Source organism: Lissotriton vulgaris, chromosome 2_1 (genome assembly GCF_964263255.1).
Source record: "Lissotriton vulgaris chromosome 2_1, aLisVul1.2, whole genome shotgun sequence".
NCBI classification, from domain to species: domain Eukaryota; kingdom Metazoa; phylum Chordata; class Amphibia; order Caudata; family Salamandridae; genus Lissotriton; species Lissotriton vulgaris.
This window is the reverse complement of record NC_141687.1, coordinates 1,958,618,112-1,958,642,755: the sequence shown is the minus strand read 5'-3', so window position 1 is coordinate 1,958,642,755 and position 24,644 is coordinate 1,958,618,112. Positions and strand designations below refer to the sequence as shown.

The following is a 24,644-nucleotide window of genomic DNA, read 5'->3' as shown; positions in this document are numbered from 1 at the left end:
ACCATTGGCATATCGACCTTGGGAGATATGCCCCAAAAGGGATCCCTCAAGTCCTTTCAAGAGCTAGGAATCGTGTATCACCTACCCTGCATCCAACTCTTCCGATACCTCCAGCTCCGACATGCACTCATGCCAAACTTGCCGCATAATGTGGTCATCCTTGAATACTGTCCCCTTAATGCGAAAATTCTGCTCACCGACATCAAGGAGCACAAATCATCCATTCTCTATCAGATTCTGTTGCGCAATTTGTCAGACCGAATTGAGGGGGGGAGCGTGGGGGGGGGGGGGGGTGCAGGAGGCCATGACGCAGGACTTGAATTCACACGCTTCGGTCTTCCACTCAAGAGAAATTCCAAGTTCCTAAGGTCAGACTTTCTCGAATGGGAGGGCACTGCTTTGCATACTTGGGTCCTGTTTTATGGAAAGCTTTGTCTCTGCCCCTTCGCATACAATCTAATGTCCTTCTGTTTCGTAGATCTCTCAAAACCTGGCTTTTCAGCCAATCGGTCTCGCCACTCTTTCTGCTGTTCCTCATGGCCCCGGGAAACCCTTTTTGGGTAGCTGTTGCGCCGACATATAAATTTAAATAAATAAATAGACCATGAGGACTAGCTTGGAGTGATGGCCGCCTCCAGGGAGGCTGTGTTCGTTTTCCAATTTCGCTTGATTCAACTCAAACTGCTACACTGAACGTATCTCACCAGGGCACAGCTGTTCAAAAGGGGGTTGATTGCTTCAAGAGATTGCTTGCTCTGTGGAGACCCCATTGAAGACCTGCTACATACATTTTTGTGTTGCCCGGCCTTGAAACTTTTCTGGAAGAGGATGTTTGGGTCCTTGGAGACTGTATTGGGCTGGATAGTCCCTGAAGACTCCAAGTTTGATAATTATGGTTTATAATACCATTATCTCCCATTTCCTTTTAAATGAAAAAGTATAGGTCTCTTCCGAGAATACTTCTGAATCAGTGAAGGATACAATGGAGGGTATCCTATATCATCCTTCAATAGGACAGGCCACAGCTAAAATTATAGCAACATACTTGGCAATGGAGGATTATATGAAAATGCATTTGTCTAGGTTATTCTACTTATGTATTAATTTCTTTATTTGAGTATTTATAGAGGATATTTGAAGGCACACACGATAAAATGTCTAGTGCTTTTGTTGAAATGTGGACTTATTCTGCTCTGATGTCTGCAGTAGATTGCGGTACAGAGAAAAGGGTACAAACATTGCGTGATAAAGTGCACCATCATACAAGATAAATATATACACAAAAGAGTAAGTAACATAAGTTCACCAGGGCAAGATCCTTGCCAGAGCTGTGATCAGTCAAGAAATATCTTTCATGTGCTTTTGTCTCTTTTGCTGATGCCTCCTTCCTTGCTGCATTCTTCCTGTTCCTAATTCTTTTTTGTTTCCTGCCACTCACCTGTAATCTTACCTTCAAGCCCCTAAATCCCATTCTCTGCTCTTCTTCACTCCTTTTTATTGCTCATCCTAAACTGTCCCTCCTTTGCCACTTGCCACTTACCACATGCCATCCCAGCCCTCTTTTCTTCAACCTCCATCAACACTCTTAAATCTTCGTACCCATCTTCTCTCCACTCGTTATCCTCTCCTTTCATCTTCTTCTTATATGTCCCTCATCCACCTTTTACTTTCGTTCCACCTTTCTTCTCCTTCACCCCTCAACCTCTATCCAGATCGTCACGATTAAAAATTGAAACAGTTTTATTAGCACTGCTCTTATTTTTCTCCTGCAGCCATTATCCCTCCTCATCTCTGGATCTCTCTTCCTCCACCCTCTGCCCTTCCCTGACTCCCCTCCTTTCCACATCCATCGACCTCCCTTCCGATGAAGTTCGTCCTCTACCTTTAATTACTTTCCTAACCTCTGTTTATTGCTCTCCTATCTACAACCCCTCTACTCTAACCTCCATTGCCTTCTTTTTTCCCTCTTTCCTTTGCTAGATTTTCTCCATATACTACAACAGGAGAAGTTCCTTTTGAGGTGTTGAAGGAAAGGAAAGCAAATACCTAACTATCTCCTGGAAGGCTGCGGTGGGTTAAAGATGCTTGTGTATCATGAGCATCAATGAAAGGTGGAAGTGAGAAAGAGAGGCACAGTGTGAGAAAGCGCAAAGTTTACTATGATATCCGTAAAGGTGTGAAAAAGGTTGGGTGATAGGGTGCTGATAAAAAACCTGTGTTGTCAATGGATGGTTCCAAGTTAATGGGTCTTCTGAAAACCATTAAACTCTTCTGCAACACGGTCAAGATGGAAGATGGTAGAGTCTGGAACCTCAACAGGGAGTGAGATTCAATGGTGAAGAAAACATGTGATTTCCTTTTGTTCCTGTTCAGGTTTTATTTGATTATCTTTATTTGTATTTTTGTAAGGGGGAAGGTGTGTGGTAGTTCTATTGTTACTATAAGTTAATTTCTCCAATGTTTGTTTATACATGTGCTGGTTGTGTTTACTTACAAAAGGAATAATGTAGAACGTGCTGTATTCTAAAGCAGCTGTTTTATCATAACACCTTGGTCAATTGCCACTGAATATGATGGATGGGGGGGCTCATAATAAAGAATGTACCTGGATAATCTACCTTTTGGATTTGGCTTTATTACAGTATGCACCTAAGCCAAGCAGAACCCACCAGTCTAGTCAGGATAAGTTACACACCACATACATTCTGCGCTTACCCTCCGGTACCCTGGCACAGAGCAGTAAGGCTTATCTCCAGAGGCAATATGTAAGCATTTGCACAACACACTCACATCAGTTTCACAATGAACACATCACAAAAGAGACCCCACACAGAGTTGTATAAAAATATGTATTATATTGTACATAACACGTAGACCAAAATGACATAAAAAACGAAATACTGTGTATATTATACCAATCCTTCTATCCTGAAAGTGCAAAAATCAAAACCACATACGTTATAATATCAGGGCATAGAATGCAGTAGTCAGGTTAGATGCAGAACACATCAATCAAAGATCACCATAAGCACACCTGTAACAGTAGTGAGTACTTAGCTCATGTGATGCAAATCTGCTGATGATGGAAGCACAGGAAATATCAAATGGCATCTGAAACCGATAAACACTTGGTAGGTAATGCAATTAGATTAGGGAACAGCATTCCAATGGCTGTAAGTACACGTAAGTACACAGAAATAGACCAGGGCCTCTGCCTAGAAAATCAACTTTGACCAATCCAGCTGAGGAGCTGGTGTTGTCCTCAGCAAGGATTGGGCAGGGACGGCAATCAATCCTGTCTCTGGCTTGCCCATAGATTCTGGGGCAATGCATCTGCCAACAAAAGAGACATGCTGGGTGTTGTGTCAGGGCCTCAGAGGGATGCGCTGTAGTCGACTAGTGCCAGCACATAATCCCCCGGCGGTCTTGAAGTAGGGCATACTCTGCTCTCTTACAGGTGACCTGTGCCAGAACTACTTCGACTAGTGTAGCAGATCTCTCTGTAAAGTGTGAATATACTGGGAGATTAACTGGCAAATACTGTGACATCCCAAGTGAGTCCTGCATCATGACAGCTGCCAAGAGAGGGGTGAGAGTGAAATGTCCTAGTGAACATGGATGCTAATACATTAGTGTTGGGAGCACACACCAGAGCATTTGCATGGAAGGTTACACAATCAGCTACTGCAAGGTAGAGGTGGACCAGTGGCAGCCAAATCAGTGTCGCAATGGGGCCAAATGCCACAGCCATGTGGAAGGCTACTTATGTGAGTGCCCACCTCACCAAATGAGAACATGCCTCTCTTATTTTTTGTGGTCTGATTCTATAATCCCTAGTTTATCTTTTATTGGTGTTCTCTGTATGAATGTCTGTGGATATGATTGGGTAGACTGCTGCACTGTAAGGCCATAATTTACTGCACTTTCCAAGATAATACATTTGAATATATAATGAAAAATGTATTTTAGCATGCAACATTTTTTCCAAATTTTCTTGTGGGGAGAGTGCTCTTAAGCCCCCTTGATGTGGTCACTCTCATTCACTGTGTTTGCTTACTACGCACTGTACAGGGGCTGGTCTGACAAAATTTGGGTTCCCAGTCTGGCCCTGCTGAAGTCCCATTTGTATTCCCTGGTGCTCTGTTTCTGGAAGGTGAGAGAAACTTCTTGACAGAGGCCTTAAAGTGTATGGAATTCACTGCCCCGCCCCACCCTGTCTCTAAGCTGACTGCAGTAACAACGTGGGGTTGTTAGGCCCTTTGTGTGAAGGCAGAGCACACACTATTCAGTTGTAAATTGGGCTGTGCTCAGCTCCACCTCCCCCCATCCTGTTAGCAGATGGCCTACCAAGGCACACCTAATCTCTCTACTGTGATCCTGTCTGGGTGAAATTCACAAAGTGTAACTGTCAGTTACACCCGGTTATGCAACCCAAGACAGTCTACAGACACAAAAGGGGCTGAATTGACCCTCGGGTTACATTGACTTATATGTAATATAGGGGAAGTTTCAGGCATCGGAGATTTTAATGCCAAGTCAACATGGCAGTTTAAAACTGCCTTCAGGATGCAATGGCAGTCCTGGGATATGTTTTACAGAGCTACTTAAGTGGGTGGCACAATAGGTGCTGCAGGCACACTGGTATCATTTCATTTACAGGCCCTGGGTACATGGTATGCCTCTGTACAAGGGACTTATAAGTACATGGTATGCCTCTGTACAAGGGACTTATAAGTAAATTAAATATGCCAATTAGAGATAACCCACTTTAATGTTAATGTTAATGTTTAACACCAGTTCATCAGAAAATCATGGTAGGCTACTCTAAAACTTCCTTTTGTAGCATATTTAGTATTATTACACTAATACTACCACTGAACTACAAAATGCCACCCAGAAACCTACATGCGGAAGTCTCAGCCATCTCCTTCCCTATATTTGTCTGTACTGAGACCTTTGCCTTGGCTGCAGGATCTCAACACACATAAGTATTCATTTTTAAATTTTTATAGTAAAAGTGGGAGGGAAAGGGAGTGGCTGTAAATTGGGTAATACTTATGACTAAAGGGGAGGGGTTAAGGAAGGAGCAAGGAGGGGTTTAAGGAGGACTAGGGAGGAGCCTGGGGAGGAGCATGCATCCACCGACGAAAGAGTAGGCCCAATGCTAGTCACAAACTGCACTTCTACAGCTACTACAACCAAAAAAAAAAAAACATTAGTAGATGTACTCCAGCTAAGACATAGCTGCCTAGGTTTCAGATTGCTTATATGTGACATGTTCATAATTTCAGTGTAATTATGAGTAACATCCAATGACTATGAGTGACACTGTATTGCAAGCAAAATCAAACAATGAAGACAAGAGAAACCTTTAAATAACAGAAATGTTGCACCTGTTTGAGCAACAAGAAACTGTAATAAGATCTTGAAACTGCTGCAAAGCACCTGAAATGGACGTTAACAATTGTGCAACTGTGATATTAAACAGTAAACATGTCTTTCAGAGGCAGTACTTTATTAAAGTGTTTTGCACATATGCAAACACACACAGCTAAATGCAAAAAATACTCACTGGGGGCCCGATGTAGGTAAATCCCATTTACCGAATTTGAAATACCGAATTTTACCGATTCGGTATTTCAAAATCGGTAAATGGGATGTAGGTCCCAACATCTGGAATCGTTACCGATTTCTTACAAATTCGGTATTTAATGATTCGGTAAATACCGAATCGGTATTTGTATTGAATCCTATGGGCCTTTGAAGCCCATAGGATTAAAGTCAAATACCGAATCGGTATTTACCGAATCGATAAATGCCGAATTTGGCAAGGGTGCAGGGGGTGTCACTTTGACACCCTCTAGCACCCCCAAAACGGGCATGTGTGCAATGTGGCACACAGACATGCCCTAAGGGCACGTCTGTCTGCCACATGGCACATGTGTACATGCACAGATGTGCACGTACACAGGAATCGGTATTTTACCTTGGATTTGTATTCCATGGTAAAATACCGATCCTGTAAGCCATGTGCTGATGGAACATTGGCTACCTACATTGCATTTTCGGTAATTTTACCGAATCGTTATCATTACTGAATCGGTAAATATTACCGATTCGGTAAATTTACCGATTCGGTAATGATAACGATTCGGTAAAATTACCGAAAATGTGCCCCTACATCTCGATAGCCCTTTACCGATCGGAAACGGCCGAAAATCGGTATTTTTGGCCGATTCCGATCGGTAAAGGGCTACCTACATCGGGCCCTAGATCTCATGAATTGTCACTTGCATTATAAAACAAGCAATTTACTACTGAAGTCCATACATACAGTCAAGACCGATTACAAAACCTTCCCACCTGGACAAAACTATCAATCTCAAAGAGCAGAGTGATAGATTAATGACTTTTGCTCAGGGCCAGCAGGTGGTGCCCAGGGCAACAATCTTTTGTGGCACTCTGTGACCTTCTTTTTCATGGAGTCCATCACAACCACTGTCCAACAGTGCCACTCATCTCTCCATTGTCTCTCTCTCACAAACATTTCATTCATGTTATAGTGCTGTTCATACCAGGGCAGGGTGTCGGAGCACTACATTACAGAAACATTACACAAAGACAATGAACCATATGTGTAAATCAGTTTAGGAATCCCATGTCAGCCATACTAGTAAACAGTATATTTTAAGAGGTGTGGGGAAGCACAAACTCAAGATTTAAAATGTACCAAAGTAATTGGGGTTGGCTTTACAAATAAGAATTCATTTGTACCCAAACTAACACCTTTTAGCAACATTAGGTTCTGTGATATGCATGCTTCACGTTCTTTACAGCAGGCACATTAACCGTTTGTGCTACCTGCTGGTAACTCTCAATGTGCATTGGACAAAACTCCGATCTCTCTCTCGCAGGAACATTTGCTTTCACTTACCAACAGAGTCACTGGCAGTGCTGAGAAAATAACAAATGTGATATGTGACACTTGGCAGTGCTGGCTTAGAGCAGGAGAAAATCATGGCAAACCACTAATACAGCAACAAACTTCTTATAAAAGTGAGTGAAGGTAAGGCTTAAAATAAAACCCCAAAGGAAATAATGTTGATTTTGGTTACATCATTACAACTCAGAATAATAATAATGATAATAATCCACATTTGTGAAGTGCAAACAATCACCCGTAAGGGTCTCCAGGCGCTGGGGGCCGTCGGAAAGATTAAGCAAGCTATTGTCCAGAGTCAAATGGTGCTGGGCTAATCTGCCGCTGGAGATCGAACCATGATCCCCAGATGCAAGCGTCAGTCGCCCTGGCGGCGGCGCCACACCTCTCCCAGAAAAGGCATAATTAAATTTGAATTTGATGGTAAAAAGCTAAATATAAAATCATTTTTGTTTTAATTTAACATATTTTAATAGCCTTTTTTACATTTTAAATTAAAATAACTTTAATTTGAGTGAAATATAACGAAATGACTTGTCATTGTTTCTATACATCAATTGTAATAATTTTTAATAAATTATTTATATTTTTGTGTGTGTTTATATATATGTATATATATATATATTCACTGAAAAAAACATAGGTTTCAGGGACGTTATAGTTACAAATTAGCATTTAAAAAACCTTTGAAATTCACTTAAAAAAACATAGGTTTCAGGGATGTAATAGTTAGTTTGACATTTCACTTTGACATTTTCATACAAAACCATAGAAATTCTGCTGTTATAGTTAGTTGACCTAACTGTAACCCACGCCCCCGCAATGCACTGCTAATGATGTCACATATTACATCATTCATGACATGGTCAGTGACATCACTGATGACATCTCAAATGACATCACTGATGACATCATCCAGTGACTGTGTGCTTTTGTAAAGTTAAAATATGTTTTATATATATGCCAAGGTGTATTGAAGAATAAGTGGGTGTATAAGTGTCTGGATGAAGGATTTAGTAGGTGCGTGACTGACTGTATAAGTGAGTGATTAAATGTGTCCTACTGAATGCATGCGTTAGTGACTAAACTGTCTGAATGTCTGTATCAGTATGTCTGATGTTGTGTAAGCTGCTGCATGTGTTGGTCAGAACCTACATGACTGTCTATTTGGGTTATTGATTAGTTGCCTGATTATTTATATGGGAGACTGAGTGTGTGTGTGGGTGGGTGGGAAGTGTGTGACTCTGTACATAGATGTGTGAGTGGTTGATTCACTGGGTGTATGGATTCAAGAGTGCATGTGGAAACAGCTGTATGTGCCGGTTAGTGTGTGTATGGGTGTGAGAGATTGGTTTCCTCAGTGGCACATGTCCAAGAAACTACATTTGTAAAAGGCAGTGTATGCAAGAGTTTGAGTATATACATGACCATACATGTGAGTCAGTGATTGTGAGAGTGGCTCTATGTATGAGTGTGTACTTGCATCAGTGATTGTATAAGAGAGTAAGTATGTGTTAGTATATGTTTGAATAAGTGAGGTGGTGTGTGTATAACTATATAGGTGAGGAAATGGGAGTGTGATTGATTCTTTGCATGACTGACTAGGTGTGTGAGTTACTTCATGGATGAGTGGTGGTGTGTGAGTGTCTGTATAGGTGTATGAGTGCATGTGATAGTGTTATATTGATGAGTGACTGTATTATGAGTGATTGTATGGGTGAATGTGTGGATGTGTGTGTAGACCTAGGAATCAGTGAGTGCGTATGTAGTAACTGGCATAGGTGTGTTGATAGTTTCGAAAATGGTAGTCTGTATTTTACAGTGGGAGTATCAAAGATTATATTAGACTGTGAAGAGGTGCATTCGATTTTCATGTGGATGATGTCATTTGAGATGTCAAGAGAGATGTCATCAGTGATGTCACTGACCATGTCATGAATGATGTAATATGTGACATCATCAGCAGTGCATTGTGGGGGCACAAGTTATCGTTAGCTCAACTAACTATAACGGCGGAATTTCTATGGTTTTGTATGAGTGAAATGTCAAACCAACTATAACGTCCCTGAAACCTATGGTTTTTTCATTGAATTTCAAAGGTTTTTTTAAATGCTAAATTCTAATTATAATCTTCATTAAACCTATAGTTTTTTCAGAGATTTTAAATTATCACTTCAAATTCAAATTCAAAAGAACTTTATTCGGTTTTCGTGGTGAAAGCCATAAAAGTACAAATATACACAGTAAAAAAGAAGGAAAGTTATTAATAACATTAGATTCATAATGTATTTAAAATTAATCTCTCACAGAGAGCACTGTACTGTCTCTAAAGTCCGTGTTCAATGCAGCTATATGGTTTTCATAAGTTTGTGCGATGCCTGAGGCACAGTTTTAAATAGTGTACGACAGATTTCGTGGCTAAGATGTTTTCAGGGAACTGTAGCGCCAGGTACGCTGGGTGGCATCTGCGGACCTTCATGGCTTTTAAAATTGGTATAATCCACCTTTTGCGAAGTGGCGTGTAAAATCTGCAAAAGAAGAGAACGTGTATCATGGACTGAGATGAAATAGAGTCACAAGGGCATGGTGTCGTATTGGGTGTCCAAATATTCTGTGACGGAAATGAAAACATAATATGAAAGAGATTGAACCTGAAGCGGGTGAGAAGAAACTTTTCAAATTGCGTCAGGTCATACTGCAGATACGGTTGAATAGATGGAATCAGTTGTATCATAAGGCAGTGTTGAACTGATGGCTTTCCTATTTCGGACATCAATCGCAGTTGAGTTAAATGAGACAGGCATAGCTTTTTTAAATCTTTCTTTGCTATGTCTGTTACTGACTGTGGTTCTTCGAAGAACCTCGAGAGACCGATATCCGCAAGGAAGGATTTTACATAACTTAGCCACTTTATCTTATTCATACAGTCTAGTTCCATGCAGTCCTCGATGATTGCTCTTGTGAGGTGGCATTCATCTGTTGCCCATATTCTGCGCCACAGCATGATGGGTTGAATCTTGATGAGATCTGAAACATGATCCAATCCAAGTTCCAAGTGGCACCCGAACGTAGTTGTGGTTTTAGGGACTGCTAGTAAGAATTTTAGAAAGAGATTTTCAATTTTCTGTATTTGTTCAGCGTTGGCTGTTCCCCAGACTCCTGCACCAAAGATGGCCGTGCTGATGCATTTTGCGTTATAAATTTTTAACATCTCTGTTATAGGTCTTTTTCCTAGACGGAGAGAGAACGCTTTTAAAGCACCAATTGTTCTTGTGAGAGACAGCTTACGCGAAGTGATTGCTTGTTTCCAGTTAAACTCTTCGTCAATAGTGATGCCGAGGTATGAGTAAGTTTTAGTTCTTTCAAGAGGGATTTTATCCACGAGTATTGACTTTACTTTTTTCCTTTTGGTACCAGCGTGCATCACAAAGGTTTTTTTTATATTGACTTTTAGGTTAAGACTTGCCATGAATGTACAATAGTTGTTTAGTGCTTTTTGTAGCTGGATCGGGGTTCGTGCGAGGATCACCGCATCGTCAGCATATAACAATGCTGGGATTGGTCGCCGACCCACTTCTGGCAGGTCTTTTACGCCCTGTAGCATAGCAGCTTCGAGTCAGTTAGTATAGAGCGTAAATAAGAAGGGGGCCAATACGCACCCTTGCCTGACCCCCTTCTGTACTGGGAAGCTGTCTGTGAGTTGGCCTTCCAATCCATATCGAACCTTTCCCGTGGCTCCAGAGTATAACTCACGCAGGAAATCTATGATTGCAGGCTCGATCCCCATTTGCAGCATTATTGCCAAAAGTTTTGAATGTTCTACACAGTCGAACGCTGCCGTAAGGTCAACGTAGACCATGTGTAGAGTTGATTTTTTTGCTGAGGTGTATTTTCCAGCCAGTAGTGTTAAGTTCAAAACTTGGTCCACAGTGCTCAGTCCTGACCTAACCCCATATTGAAGATCTGATAATGCCCCGTGTTCTGTTGACCACTCCTGGAGACGGTCTAGAAGTATCCTCCCTGCCATCTTTCCGACCGAATCCAGGAGGGAAATGGGACGATAGCAAGTAGGAGAGTCTCTGTTGCCTTTCTTAAATATGGGGACCAGGATCGATGTAGACTAGGAGTTCGGGAGGCTGATTTCCTTGGCTGCATTTAAAACCTTGGTTAAAAGAGGGGACCAGAGATCAGGAAGTGATTTGTAAAGGTCCATTGGGACTGAGTCCGGTCCTGGGGCTTTGCCATTTTTTGCAGTCTTTATCGCTTTTGTTACTTCGTTCATAGTGAAGTGAATTTCAATCGGGTAGTTCACCGGAGGTAGGAGCTGGGGAGTAGGGACCAAGTCTCCGGGTTTATCCTTACCGAAGACCCCTGAGAAATGTTGCACCCAGTCCTCGGCGTTAATTGCGACATCCAGCAAAGGACCGTCATTGTTTCCATTTAAGAATGGCGATTTTACGATTTTCCAGAAGGCTACATTGTCCTTTTGTGTGCTGCTGTTTAAGAGTTGGGTCCAGAGATTACTTTGTATCTCTTTTTTTCTCTGCCTGAGTGAGAGCTTGTATGTTTTCCTTAATTGCACAATCTCTTCTCTGTTTCGATCTTTCTTTGCTAAGGCTTTCTTTAATTCTGAGTAGGTTTTTGTGCACTGGGTGTTAAACCAACCTTTTCTTAGAGTGTTGCTTTGTTTCCTAGGTTTGGTTAGTTCTGTACCGATGGTTTTCACTATCTCATTGTAATTGGTCAGAATTTCCATTGGAGTAGCCAGAGGGTTTAGACAGTTGTCAATATGAGTCCTGCATTTTTTGATTATACTTGTGCAGGTTAAGTCTTGGTCTAGGTTACCCCATTTGAGGGTGAAACCGTTCAGTCTGTTTAATGTGAGGTTTTCTTGATGTAGGAGGCCGGTGTAGTCCTTAGCTTGCATTTTATGATGGTCAGGCTCTAAGTAGATTAGTCTAAGTGGATGGTGGTCGCTAAGTGCATTGTTATCCACTGCAAAGTGCTTTATGCGTGTGGCGCTGTTAATGGAAATTAGGATGTAATCAATTAATGTTTGGGCGCCTCTTCCATGGAACGTTGGTGTAAATTGGATAGTTGGCGTCGTTAGCAAGTTGCATTGAAATTATCACTTCATTATGAACCTGGTGAAAACAGCCTATATCTCCAGTTTTCCAGCAATAGCTTCCACACAAAAATTTGTCACAAATGAGACCAACAACTAGCGGTAATACACGCTGAGCGCCAAAGGTACTACTAACTAACTCAGTGCCCCGTAAGTCATTTCCACATGGTGGTATTGAGGCAGGTTTCATTAGACAAAAAGACATTGATCGAGCGTGACTCCCCCGGACCATGCATCCTCGTAGGGTACGTACACGCGAAGCACCAAAAGTACTACTAACTTAGTGCACCATAAGTCATCGCAAGGAAGAGGGATCAGTTTTATTTCGGCAGTGAGGCATACTATCACTCGAAAATCACCCAAAAATACTTATAATATAAAATGAACAGAAGAATCAAACTAGATTAATGATTACAATCCGGTGATTTTGAAGATGTGGACATACAATCTGTTGCAGATAACTCAATTGCTGTTGCTCGCAATGTCACATCAAATAATTACCAAGTCTGAGAAGACAGAATTGAAAGAAATGTGGGAGAAAATTTCACAGGAGAAGACACTTAGCAAAAAATTGTACAGCTTCAGCTTGAAGATGCTTTTACATCGAGAAATGGGATCCTTTGATGGACCCTGAAACCTACAAAGTTCGACAGTGTATTCCATAAATGTTTCATCTTTTGTTTCATACACCTACACTTCTGTCAGAAGAGCTCACAATTTAAATTGAGACGTTTTATTTATTACAGAGAGAATTGTACTCTATCTCCTCAAACTATGTCAAAAGGAAGTGACTAAAAACATTCCTCGATGTCTGTGCTGACTATTGCACCCAAGAGGTGGAGAACGTTACGATGACAGATATGATGTGCAGAGATTGTACTTGCACCTTTCTTTATAGCTGGACGAAGTTCCCAGTAATTTATCACTGAAATTATAAATACGTCTGTCGAGTTGTCACTACAACCCTTTATAATACAATATTTTGTGTATAATTTCACATCTGCTGTCCTACCTCAGTGTAACACAAGTCATGAACCCTTTACAATAGAATCTTTTCTGTATTATTTCATATTTAGTGCCCGTACCTTAGTGCAGCACAAATCATTGACCCTTTATAATTGAGTTTCTGTGTCTGATCCAATAATTACTGTTGTACTTCTTGTCAGCACCAATCATTCCCGGAGGGTTGGCTTAAAATCATCCCACACGCATCCAAGAAAGACGTCACTGAGCATTTGGCCCTAGTAATAAAAAGGAGTTGAGTGCACGTGCCCAGTTCTGCTATCTATCTGTGACCATGTGTTCATTATATATGCAACATGCTGCCCCTAGGCCCTACCACCTTACCTAGTGCTCTGGACAGCGTATGCAACCATCTTACATTTGACAGTGGGGAAAATCTTCAGTTATGTAACTTTGTCTCGCTCATTGTACAAGTGCGTACTTTGAGACTGCATTATACTGCAAGGAGAGCGTATACTGAATTTTTATGTGCGTGAAGATCGTCGCTGTGATTGTATAAGTACATATGTTGATGCAGTCTAACTCTTTCAACAACCTTGTCTCTAATTGGCTGCCCTCCATGAGCCAAAAACTGAAACTTCAACTTTCCTTTGTCCTGTATTGCTACAGCTGCAACATTCAACTGAATGTTCAATAAGCATTCATATCTACACATATCTCTCATGTCCACCATATTTCTTGTGTGGAACTATGGATGAATATAGGGTCAGTGATTGCCCGTACCTTACATGTTGGCCATATTGTTGGACTTGGCTCATAGAGTGACACTGACTTTTGCAACCCGGGTGACAGTAGCTCTCCAACACGGACACCCGCATCGAGGTTTGTCAGATTTTTCAAGCTTTCCATAGTTCAAAGATAAATAAAAAGTAGCCCAAAATAGCCCCATATTGCTACTCTAAGGAAGGAGGTGCAAGGACAGCGTCAAGCAGGCAGCGAATGCATTGGAATTGATGTTGCAGCAGTATGCCAAGTAAATATTTGTCTAATAAAGCGCTTTAACATACTACTTTGCTGGAGCTTTGTATATATATTTATAATCTGGCAACTAGCAGAAACTAAAATTTTACCTCACAACCGGAAAAATATAGCCCACTTGTGCGCAATCTAGCCCAATCTCTGCAACACTGATGGCACAGCAACTCCCTCACGGCTGGTATACACCCACACCACACCCATCCAGCACAGGCGTCACAGGACACGTGACCCTGCTGATATAAAAGACCAGGCGCACATGCTCTGCGCCATTTTCGAGTTTGGAGTATGTGGCCTTACTTCTTACTGAGTTGGTAGCACCGCAAGCACTGAGCGGGTGTGCAGCCTACGATGGTGAAAGGTGCACTAGTATGTCCTCTGCCATGGCCATATCAAGACTCAGTAGCAAATGTTAGACCTATCACCTTGCATAACGGAGCTGCATGATGTGGAGGGTGCCGTGACCAGGAAAAGGTGAGCAGTGAGGCCTTGGTGCGCAGCGTTGGGCAGATAACTCTGGGAGGGGGGAGTGGATGGGGTACAGCACCCTGAATGCAGAAAGAAAGCAGAGCGATTTAGGCATACGCACTCGTGTATACTCTGGCACAGCGTCGGATTGGTAACACGAGCACTGGTACAATGCCCGAGGGGCAGGTGTTGAGTTCCAACTATGGGCTCTCACAGCTCGTGGCTACCTTGCGTCGCTTTGGGAATGTTATGTTTTGAATGTGAGAAGGTTGGGAGGTAGAAGTTAGTCTTGGTCCTTTTCCGGCAACGCTCCATGCATTTGGAATGCCCTTCCAACTGACCTTTGTTGCAACCCTTCCTACTCTAGCTTCAAAAAAGAACTCAAACTACATCTCCTCAATAAATATTGGGGACCATAATCCATATCTGCTCTCTTCCACTGGCCACATCTGTCCGACCTCAGATGCATCCGCCCTCCCTTCTTTTCAGCCTTACTCCGCCCTTCCCCCTCGTCACTTCCACCTCCCTGTTTACCACCTTCACTCTTCCCTGCACCCCTCCCCCTTGTCCACCCTCTGCCCTCAGTTCTGCCCCTCCTGCTCTTCTTCCTTACAAACCCAATCTTACCACCAACCTCCCTATCCTCCTCTGCAATTTTCCGGCTCTCTTTTCAATGTATGCCTGGCTATTTTTGATTTTTTGACATCTCCCACATTTCGGTGTTCTTATTTCCCATATTTATCATTTTGAAATTTGTCAGGCGGAGACTTATTATGTTGTTTATATCCATTTATGCTATGTATGACCCATGTCTTACTGACCTTGTCTCAAAATGTAAAGCGCTCTGATACCCCTGGGTCCAGCCAGCGCTATATAAAACTTCTAAATACATAAATAAATAAATAAATCAAGAGAATAACCGTCTCTGTCTTTTCATTCCTGCATACTAGTTTTCCTACAATTACTATTTCGGTACTATCTTTCAGATGTGGGAGCTTGAGGGTCCCCTATGTCCCGGCACGTTGTAGGAGACACACCGGTGACACAAAGGTGAGCTGCAGAATTTCTCCAGTGTCACTCTCTCACTCTTTCTATCTCTCTCTCTTTCTCTCTCTTTTGGTGGACGCATGACGCACAATCTTTTCTTGCTTTTTAACTAACACGCTCTGATTCGCAAATTGACGTCCCTGCCGAAACACTACCAGAGCTGAACACTTGTAGAACCTGCGATAATGCGTGGCCATCCTGACAATGAACACCCAGTTTGAATTGTGAGCTCCGTTCACCGCGTGTACTGAGGCTGAGGAGGTTCCTTCAGCGCGTGGTCAACTCTCTTCGACACACGCCGGTGGCAGAAGGTGAGCAGGGAGGCTTGTTTGAGCAACAGCGGACACTCACCTCCGGCCAGTAGGAGTGGATGAGGTGCAGCAGCCTGAATGCGCAGTGGCAGGCAGTCAGCTCCGGATAGTGAACGTGCATGGGGTGCAGCAGCCTGGGTGCGCAGCGACTATTATCCACCTCTGGGCAGTGCAATTGTATGGGCTACACCAGACTGGGGACCATAATACCAAGAACGGCGATAACATTATCACCTCTTTAGCAGCAGGAAATTGCAGCTAAAGCGGCGATAAGGGGCTTGATAATATGCCCTTGAGAATTCTCATAGAAGCCCAGGTTCTGGTGTGAAGGACATCAAACACTATCGTGCACGGGACTTGGGCTCTGCCAAGATATCGAAACTTTCATTCTTGATAATATGGCCCTGGGTGCGCAGCGGCTGTTAGACACCTCTGGGCAGTGGAAGTGGATGGGATACAGCAGCCTGGGTGCCCAAAGCAGAAACAGTGAATTACGCATGTGCAGTTGTATATAGTTTGCAATTACTAATTCTATACTATCTTTCAGATAACTAAACTTGAAGGTGTAGTATGTCCCGGTACGTTGTTGGAGACACACCTGTGACACATAGGTGAGCTGTGATCCTCCAGTGTCAACACTCTCCTCCATTCTTTCTTTCTTTCTTTCTTTCTTTCTTTCTTTCTTTCTTTCTTTCTTTCTTTCTTTCTTTCTTTCTTTCTTTCTTTCTTTCTTTCTTTCTTTCTCTTTCTCTCTTCCTTTCTTCACACTGTTTCACTCTTTCTCACTCTCACTCTTTCTCTCTTTCCTCTTCTCTTTCTCTCTCTGTCTTTCTCTCTCTCTCTTCTCTCTCTCTCTTTCTCTCTCACACTGTTTCTCTCTTTCTATCTTCCTTGTACTACTCTCTTTCTCTCTCTCTTACTCTTTCTCTGTCTTCGTCTCTGTCTCACTCTTTGTTTCTGTCTTCCTCTATCTCTTACTCTTCCGCTCTCTCTCTGTCACTCTGTCTCTCTCTTCATCTCTCTCACATTGTTTCTCTCTTTCTATCTTCCTTGTATCTAACTCTTCCTCTTTATCTCTCTCCTTTACTGGACTCATAACGCATCATCTTATTTTTCTTTTTGTCTTGCAGGCTGTGATTCACAAGGATGACATGCCATGGCTAATCATAGTTTTATTTGTTGTTGTTTTGTTTTAATAAACTGTTTTATATGTAAACCCATAAATGACTAAGATTCTTATTTGTCGAACCTCACAAGCATATCTTTTATTAAAACTGCAACACCAGCCAATTTTTTAGGCTCCACATTTAAAAACGTTCCTGTCACATTTGTTTGTGTGGGGTGAGCGGGGATGGCGGACAAGGAGCTGCTGCTGGGCGATGTCGGAGTAGCGTTGGGTGTCTGACCTGCGTCACCGTTGCCTCCATTGCATCTCTTCTCAGAGACCTGCAAGCCGGTGGGATGCTCGTAAAATTGCGGGCCCGAGAAGTCGCACCGGAAGAGCTGCGAGCCCACCAGTGGTTCGCAGAGGGAGTTTTGCGGGCCCAAAAAGGTTGTTGACGGTAGGGGTGGGCGGACATCTCCGTTACGCCCACGGAATGTGCAGAGATTTGCCCCTTCCGACTTTCGCAATGAAGGCGGAGAAACGGGGCAAATCTCCGCACACTCTGGGTGTAACAGAAGTTGGCCGCCCGCCTCCCGCCCGCCTCCTGTCAGCAGTATTAAATGACATTAAAAAGCCTAAAATAAGATTCAAATAAAACTTACCTTATCGCAGGCGAATCCTTGTCCACTGTGCCCCTTCTTGTTGGAACTGCGCATGCGCGGGAGCCTGCGCATGCGCATTCCTGGTGAGGAATGCGTATGCGCAGGCTTCCGCGCATGCACATTTCCAAGAAGAAGCTGCGATGGACAAGGATGCATCCGCGATAAGGTAAGTTTTATTTAAATCTTATTTTAGGCTTTTTGATGTCATTTAATATTTGGGGGCCGGAGGCGGGCGTCAGGTGGGCGGCGCGTAACAGAAATATGCGGAGAGGCACAGAGTTTGGTTCAATCTCCGTGCCTCTCTGTGTAAGTCCCTTACGCGACTTCCGCCCACCCCTAGTTGACGGTATGCTGGTGATGTGGGAAGAAGGTGCGTTATCTGCTGATGTAGGGAAAGGCAGAGTGAAAGGGCATCTCTCACAGACAGAGCTCCGGTTTGTTTCAGAAATGCCTCAGACAGATGCCAGCTGACAGACTGAATCACAAAATGGCTTTTCAATGCTCATATAGTGAGACTTATGAACAGTTCGTACCCAGGTTCGCAGAGAGACAACTGTGGCCCATCCGCTCAACTCACAGAGGCAGAACTACGAGCCATCCACTCCCAAAGGAACAGCAGCGTAGCAGCTCGCAGAGATACAGGCACAGCACCGTACCAGCTCGCAAAAGTGGAGAGCTGCGAGCCAACGGACTAGCTTCTAAAGACATACCTCTGAAGTAGTGATGTTGGGCACTGGGAGCTTGAAAGGGTTATCTTCCTAGTAGTGTTGTGGAGTTGAAGTCGTGCTGCCTGGCACTCACCTGTTTCTCCTTTATTGTTAATAAATCTTAAACCTTTACTGCCTCCAAATCATTATTACACAGAGCTCCGCTATATTATATTTTCACTCAATGCGAGGCACCTGATGGCTGCTAACACTTCCTGTTTTCAAGTATTAGTAGTCAATCAGAGGACACTTCCTGCTTTGAAAAGTTAGCAGCCAATCAGAGGCAAGCTCGTGCTCAAAAACTATTGAACGGATTTACACCAGTTCAACAAAATAGCACTTTCTAGACCAAAACCTTTCTCCCTGCCGAATTTGGCGACATTCCATTCAGCAGTTTGACCTGTAGCCTTGTCTAAAGTTTCCTATGAAAAATCTATTGAGAAAACACGTTATCACCCCCCTTTTTTCTCAGCCCCTCATAACCAATCACCCCATAACTTTCAAGATAGGAAGTGATCAAAAAAGAGAATCTTTTTGGAAAATTTCCTAAAGAATGGCAAACAACTCCTGACGCGTTTCGAAACCCGAAGGTTCCTTGTGTGTATATATATATATATATATATATATATATATATATATATATATATATATATATATATATATATATATATATATATATATATATAAAAATACATGTTCACATCTATCGTTATATGAGTCTTCATATAGCCAAGACAGAAAAAAATATTTGATTTGTCAATTGCACTTTACATAATACATTTTAGCATGATTTTCTCTTTCTTATGTACAATTCTGCCCCAGTGGGCTTTTATAACCCTAACTCTCTAGCTTTCAGTACTAGTGCCGGCACATGCTATTACATTGCATTGTATTCTGACCAAGTGGGCATAAAATAAAAATTGTCGCAAATGGCTCACAAATGAAACTTATTAAAAAATCATCATTTCATCATGATTACAAGATTACTTAGTTAAAAACAACATTTATTTCTACCTAGTATGTAGTGAGGCCTTGGTTTTAATAATACTATTCTGGTTTTCAAGTCATGTTTAACCAATTTATCCCTGATATATAGCTAGTTCCTCGTCAAGATTGAGACCTGTGGGATGAAGTGTGTTGTATCTAATGAAGATTCCAACCGTCTTAATTCCTGTACTCTGTTCCACCCTTTCTCTGATGGGGATTCTACCCAACACACAGAAGGACAGTAAAATGGTATTCTGATTATGTTGCATCTAAAATGTCTTGCAATTGGATACTGCTTGTCATTATTCAATTGCCCGCAGATGTTCTAGGACACACTTTTGTGCTTTTTAATGGTACTCCCACAATAATGTTTATTACATGGACATGTTAGTGCATATACAATATGATCAGAATTACATGTAAGATGTTTCGCTATCTTAAAAGGGGGTTTGTCTTTGGATAACTTTATTGTCTCACAATTGTGGCTTTATTTACAAGCTTTTCATGTGCCATATGTATAAAATTCTTGTATAATATTGGGTTTAATGTTTTGTGTAACTAAACTTTGACTTAAAGTGTTTTTTATAGATGTGGCCTTTCTGAATGTAATTTGTGGGTTTGTTCCTATCTGGCTCACTGAATCCTGATCTGTTTTCAAAAATTTCCTAAACTTTTTGATACTTCGCCTGACAGCCCCTGCCTGGCTATGAAAGGAGGTAATAAACCTAACTGCCTGTCCTTCTTTTGGGCTTTCCTTGATGGGGTTTAGCAGTTCTGTTCTGGACAGTTTGTTCACTTTCTTACATGCCTGTTTAACACCTTTTTGGAGTATCCTCTTTCTCCAAATCTTTTAATTATATTGTCAAACCCTTCATCTGAGCTACAGTTCCTTTTTGCTCTTAATAATTCTCCAAATGGGATACTCTGAATCAGATTTTTCAGGTGACAACTTTCTGCATGTAGTAGACTGTTCTAAGCTTGCTTCTTCGGAACAGATTGCTTTCTAATTTGCTGCCCTTAGCTGTCACTTTCAGATCTAAAAATGTGATGGTGGTTTTATTAATTTGACAAGTGAATGAGAGATTCAGCTAATTGTCATTCAGAGTATTCACACATTTAGAACCTTGATCAACCCTTCCTCTCCAAATAAAGAAGATATCATCAATGTACCACACCCAGAGAATGATGTAGTTGTCAAAATGACTGATGGTACTCACCACCTGCACCTCCCACCAACCCAGGTATAAAACTACAAAACTGGGGGCAAAGCAAGTTCCCATCGCCGTTCCTTGGGTTTGACCAAGGACTTCGAGCTTCGAAACGCATTGGGCAGCATTGTTGCACAAATAACAAACACGCTTTGTAAAGACTGGAGCCGCTGTGTGAGTTTCTTGAGATTTGGTTCAGAGACCAAATCAGAAGATTTCCCCAAAGATTGGAGATATATGGGATCGCTTCCCCACCACGGGCTTCCCGTTACAAGTAGGCTTGGGCTGCAGCGATTTACTAAGTGTATATATATATATATCTTTCCAACACCAATTCGTCCATAGTAGCACGCTCTTCTCACAGAGGGTGCGGTTGTCGAGGGTGGACTCTTCCTCTCTTAATTATTATATATCAAACGATCCAAACAAGGAACCACCTTGCACCAGGAGAATGTCATCTTTTCACTTTTTATTTGCAAATGTGCAAATTCCACCACTACCACCAATGCTACCACCAGGTGGTGGTAGTGGTGGAATATGCACGTTTGCAAATAAAAAGTGAAAAGATTACATTCTCCTGGTGTGTGGTGGTTCCTTGTTTGGATTGTTTGATATATAAAAAAAAATATATAAAAACTATATATATATATATATATATATATATATATATATATATATATATATATATATATATATATATATGTCTTTATTTAAATCTTAAAGTTATCAATGATGCTCTTTTACACTGTTCAACATTTAAAGTAAATTTATGAAACATTAATCTATTACATTAAAATATTTTTCCAACCTTTTATGTTTTTTCATTTAATTAACATGTGGAGTGGCACAGACCTCCACCTACATGTGAAAAGGTAGTAGTAGAAACTCTAAACTATTACCCTATGGTTTAAATAATTATTACATACATTAAATAAAAATTGCATCATTTTTTAAAGTAAAAATTATTTTAACATGAAATAATATTTATTTTTGAAACATAAATTATGTTTTAACATTACATTTAATTTGTGTGCAAGGGTGGTGCAGTGTTAGTGGCTGGACACGTGTGGTGCTAAACGTCCTACTGCTCCTTTTTGGCTGTGGCAGCTTGCACTCAATTTCAGGGGGTTAAGACATGTGAGTCTTCTGTTTTTTAGAACTTTACGCTTATAAATGGTGAATAGCCAAAGTAGTACATTTCTTTAAAAGTGTAAGAGCAAACTTGTACATGTGTAATAGCCACTTTTGTGGGAAATTTTCCTAAACAAAAAACAAAATGGGTGAAACTAGTTAAATTTTGCAGCTGATTTACAGTTACTCTTGGTTTCCTTTGCCTTAGCTGTTCCTGTTCCACACTGTCACAATTACCGCTCCACAGAACTTCACGCAGTGCACTACCAGGGGCAGTTTCCCAGAACACTGGCAAGAGACCGGCTACAACATGGTGAGCTTTGTCTGCCTTTTCCTCCTGCCTCTTCTCATCATGATCTTCTGTTACTCCAGGATCCTGGTGGAGATTTCCAGGCGAATGACTAAAGGAACAAGTGAGTCTTCCCCACAAACAAGTAGACCAAGCAGCATAACCTGATTTCAAGGGTGAGGGAGGGAAAGGTTTGAGGAGAGTGGTTGGCACAATTTATCCATTTCACTAAATTTGCCTAAAAGAAGGGGTGCATTAAATTAGCAGCTACAATGTTTTCATAGGACTGATAAGCTATGCGGTGTTATATTATTATATAATGCACAATTTAATATTTTTCAAATAATTAATATAGTAATGTTTTCTGTCTCTCCAAATATCATGTTTGAGCATGGTTTATCAAAATCTGTGTGATTATTAAGAATGTAAATTCACGTTTTCAGAGTGTGTAGTCTCTATAAGAAACTTTGTGGAAAAAAAGAGGTAGGCTGTGATCATTTGCAAGCCTGCTTCCCCTGAATATCATAGCAGCATGCTCCCCTTTGTCTAATAAATTGTGCATTGGGCTCACCTGACTTTCAAATCGGCCGCAGCTGTTGAGAGGGGGAAATACCTTCACATTGTGCTGCATAGCGAAGCCTTTCACTCCACAGCGCGGGACTCTGCTGTTGTTGTTTGTGCTCTGCCCTGGTGGGACTTGTGGTCCCAGGGCACACCTGACTTTCTTATTGACATCTCCATTAGAGATAACTGTCCTGTCACATAGCACCAAACGTATTTCCCCTCCTGCCAAAAAAGTAAGCAGCCAACAGAAGTAGTATCAATTAGGCCAAATATTCAGGATTAAACGGTTAAGCCAAAAACAAAGCATGTAAAAGCACAAGAGTTGGATAACAAATAAGCGCCAAATAACTTAAAAAACTGTAGAGGGTTTCTTCAAAAAGTTAGATGGCATAATACATACTACTGAAATAAGACTTATGTCTGAAATAAAAAGGGTTAAGAAAGATGTTAACCTAATCGGGAAAATGGTTAGAGACCTTACATTCCCTGTTAAGTTTTCTGGCGCAAATCATGCTTTTGAACTTGTTAATATGGAGCTCACGGGAAAGTCCTCAAGTGGAGTAGCCTATAATAATTTATTTGGTTCAGCTAGGGAGAATACAACTATGTGTATAAGAAAATCCAAGCCTGCCCGTATTAATACCATCAATAAAACTATTGGCGATATGGAAGTCACAATCTTTAGTACTATGAGGTATGCTCAAGACACTTTGCACCTATTACCTCAGGCAACGCCATACACAATAGTAGTGAAAGACGTACAAAAGCTGGCATCTAAGGTCAACGAATAATGGAGGGAAAATTGGGTTGGGTTTTCAAGGAAACTGTGCCAAGGGATTGTGTTGTAAATTTCTGCTCGCCATTGATGGTTGAAGCATTGTTCAGGGAGTTGTACCATAGGCAAAGGATGATTGCAAACCGACCAGAGGTTATTGTTGCAATACCACTCAGGGTCTTTTAGAAATCAGGGGGCAGATTTATGAGGCCCTTGCGCCACGTTTACGCCGCTGTTGCGTCACGCAAGGTGGCGTAAACGTGGCGCATCCCTACGAACAATTTACAATGTGACGCATCTAGGTAGATGCGTCACGTTGTAAAGCCCTGCGCCGCTTGTGGGCGTTCTGGCGCAGGGTGGGCGTTCCGGGGCAGGTGCGCCTCGCAAAAGTGGCTGAGTGAAATCTATGAGATTTCACTCAGTCACTTTTAAGCCAATGCTGCGTCAAAAGCCTGCGCCTGCTTGAAGCAGGCGTAGGTCTTGACGCAGCATTGTTAAAATGGGGCACCCCCGAGCCTTGCTGGAGCTGCGTCGCGCTTGTGACGCAACTCCAGCAATGCGACACAATTCCGGCACAGATGCGTCACGCATCTGTGCCGTTTTTGCACAATGGTGCGCCGCATTATAAATGCGGCGCACTATGGCTGGCGGAGCTGTGGCGCACTGTGGCGCATCTTAACTGGCGCATCCCTGGGGATGCGCCAGTTAACATAAATCTGCCCCCAGGTGCTGAAAAACCTCCCAATACTAGAACAAGACACCCCAAACAGATTAGTACACACCATTATCAACATCAAATAGATTTGCACCACTCAGAAGATGTAGTGACCTGGACTGACTGCACAAGAGTGCAGTACAAGCAAGTAACACAAAGATGAGTCCAAAAACACACTCAAGAATTATAACCAGTCTCGAGATTGCCACAAAAAAGACCCAGTTGAATACAAATCTGACTATTACAACATGGAACATACCTAAGATTGGAAATTAGGTGAAAGATGAAGCCTGGCTAGATATGGGTAAAAACTTCCATTTAATTACCTTAAAAGAAACTTGGAATATAGAAGCTTAATAAATTGAGGTGCATTTTCTGTTATAACACCAGCAATCCGTTGGCGAAATAGAAAGGTAAAGGGAGGTTTAGCCACCCTAATTTCTATTGAATCCCCATTGAGTCGTAAAAAAATGTACACCAAGTCACATTTTTCCAGCTATTATGATTTCAACCCACTGAAAAGTTGAGCATATTGTTAATTCATTTCTATAATAATATTTTTGATAACACAAGAAGCCCGGCTGTCATGGCTCTATAAAAGGAGTTGGATAT

The 24,644-nt window shown here is 41.8% G+C and overlaps 1 protein-coding gene across 1 annotated transcript in view; it reads left to right on the top strand.

Moving 5' to 3' along the window:
* The window catches only part of LOC147733551 (gonadotropin-releasing hormone II receptor-like), a 228,688-nt gene that overhangs the window by 117,740 nt on the left and 86,304 nt on the right, over window positions 1-24,644 (top strand). Inside the window, exon 2 of the mRNA XM_086958981.1 lies at window positions 21,898-22,102. Coding sequence (XP_086815107.1) covers window positions 21,898-22,102 — 205 coding nt within the window. The remainder of the gene's footprint in view (window positions 1-21,897; window positions 22,103-24,644) is intronic.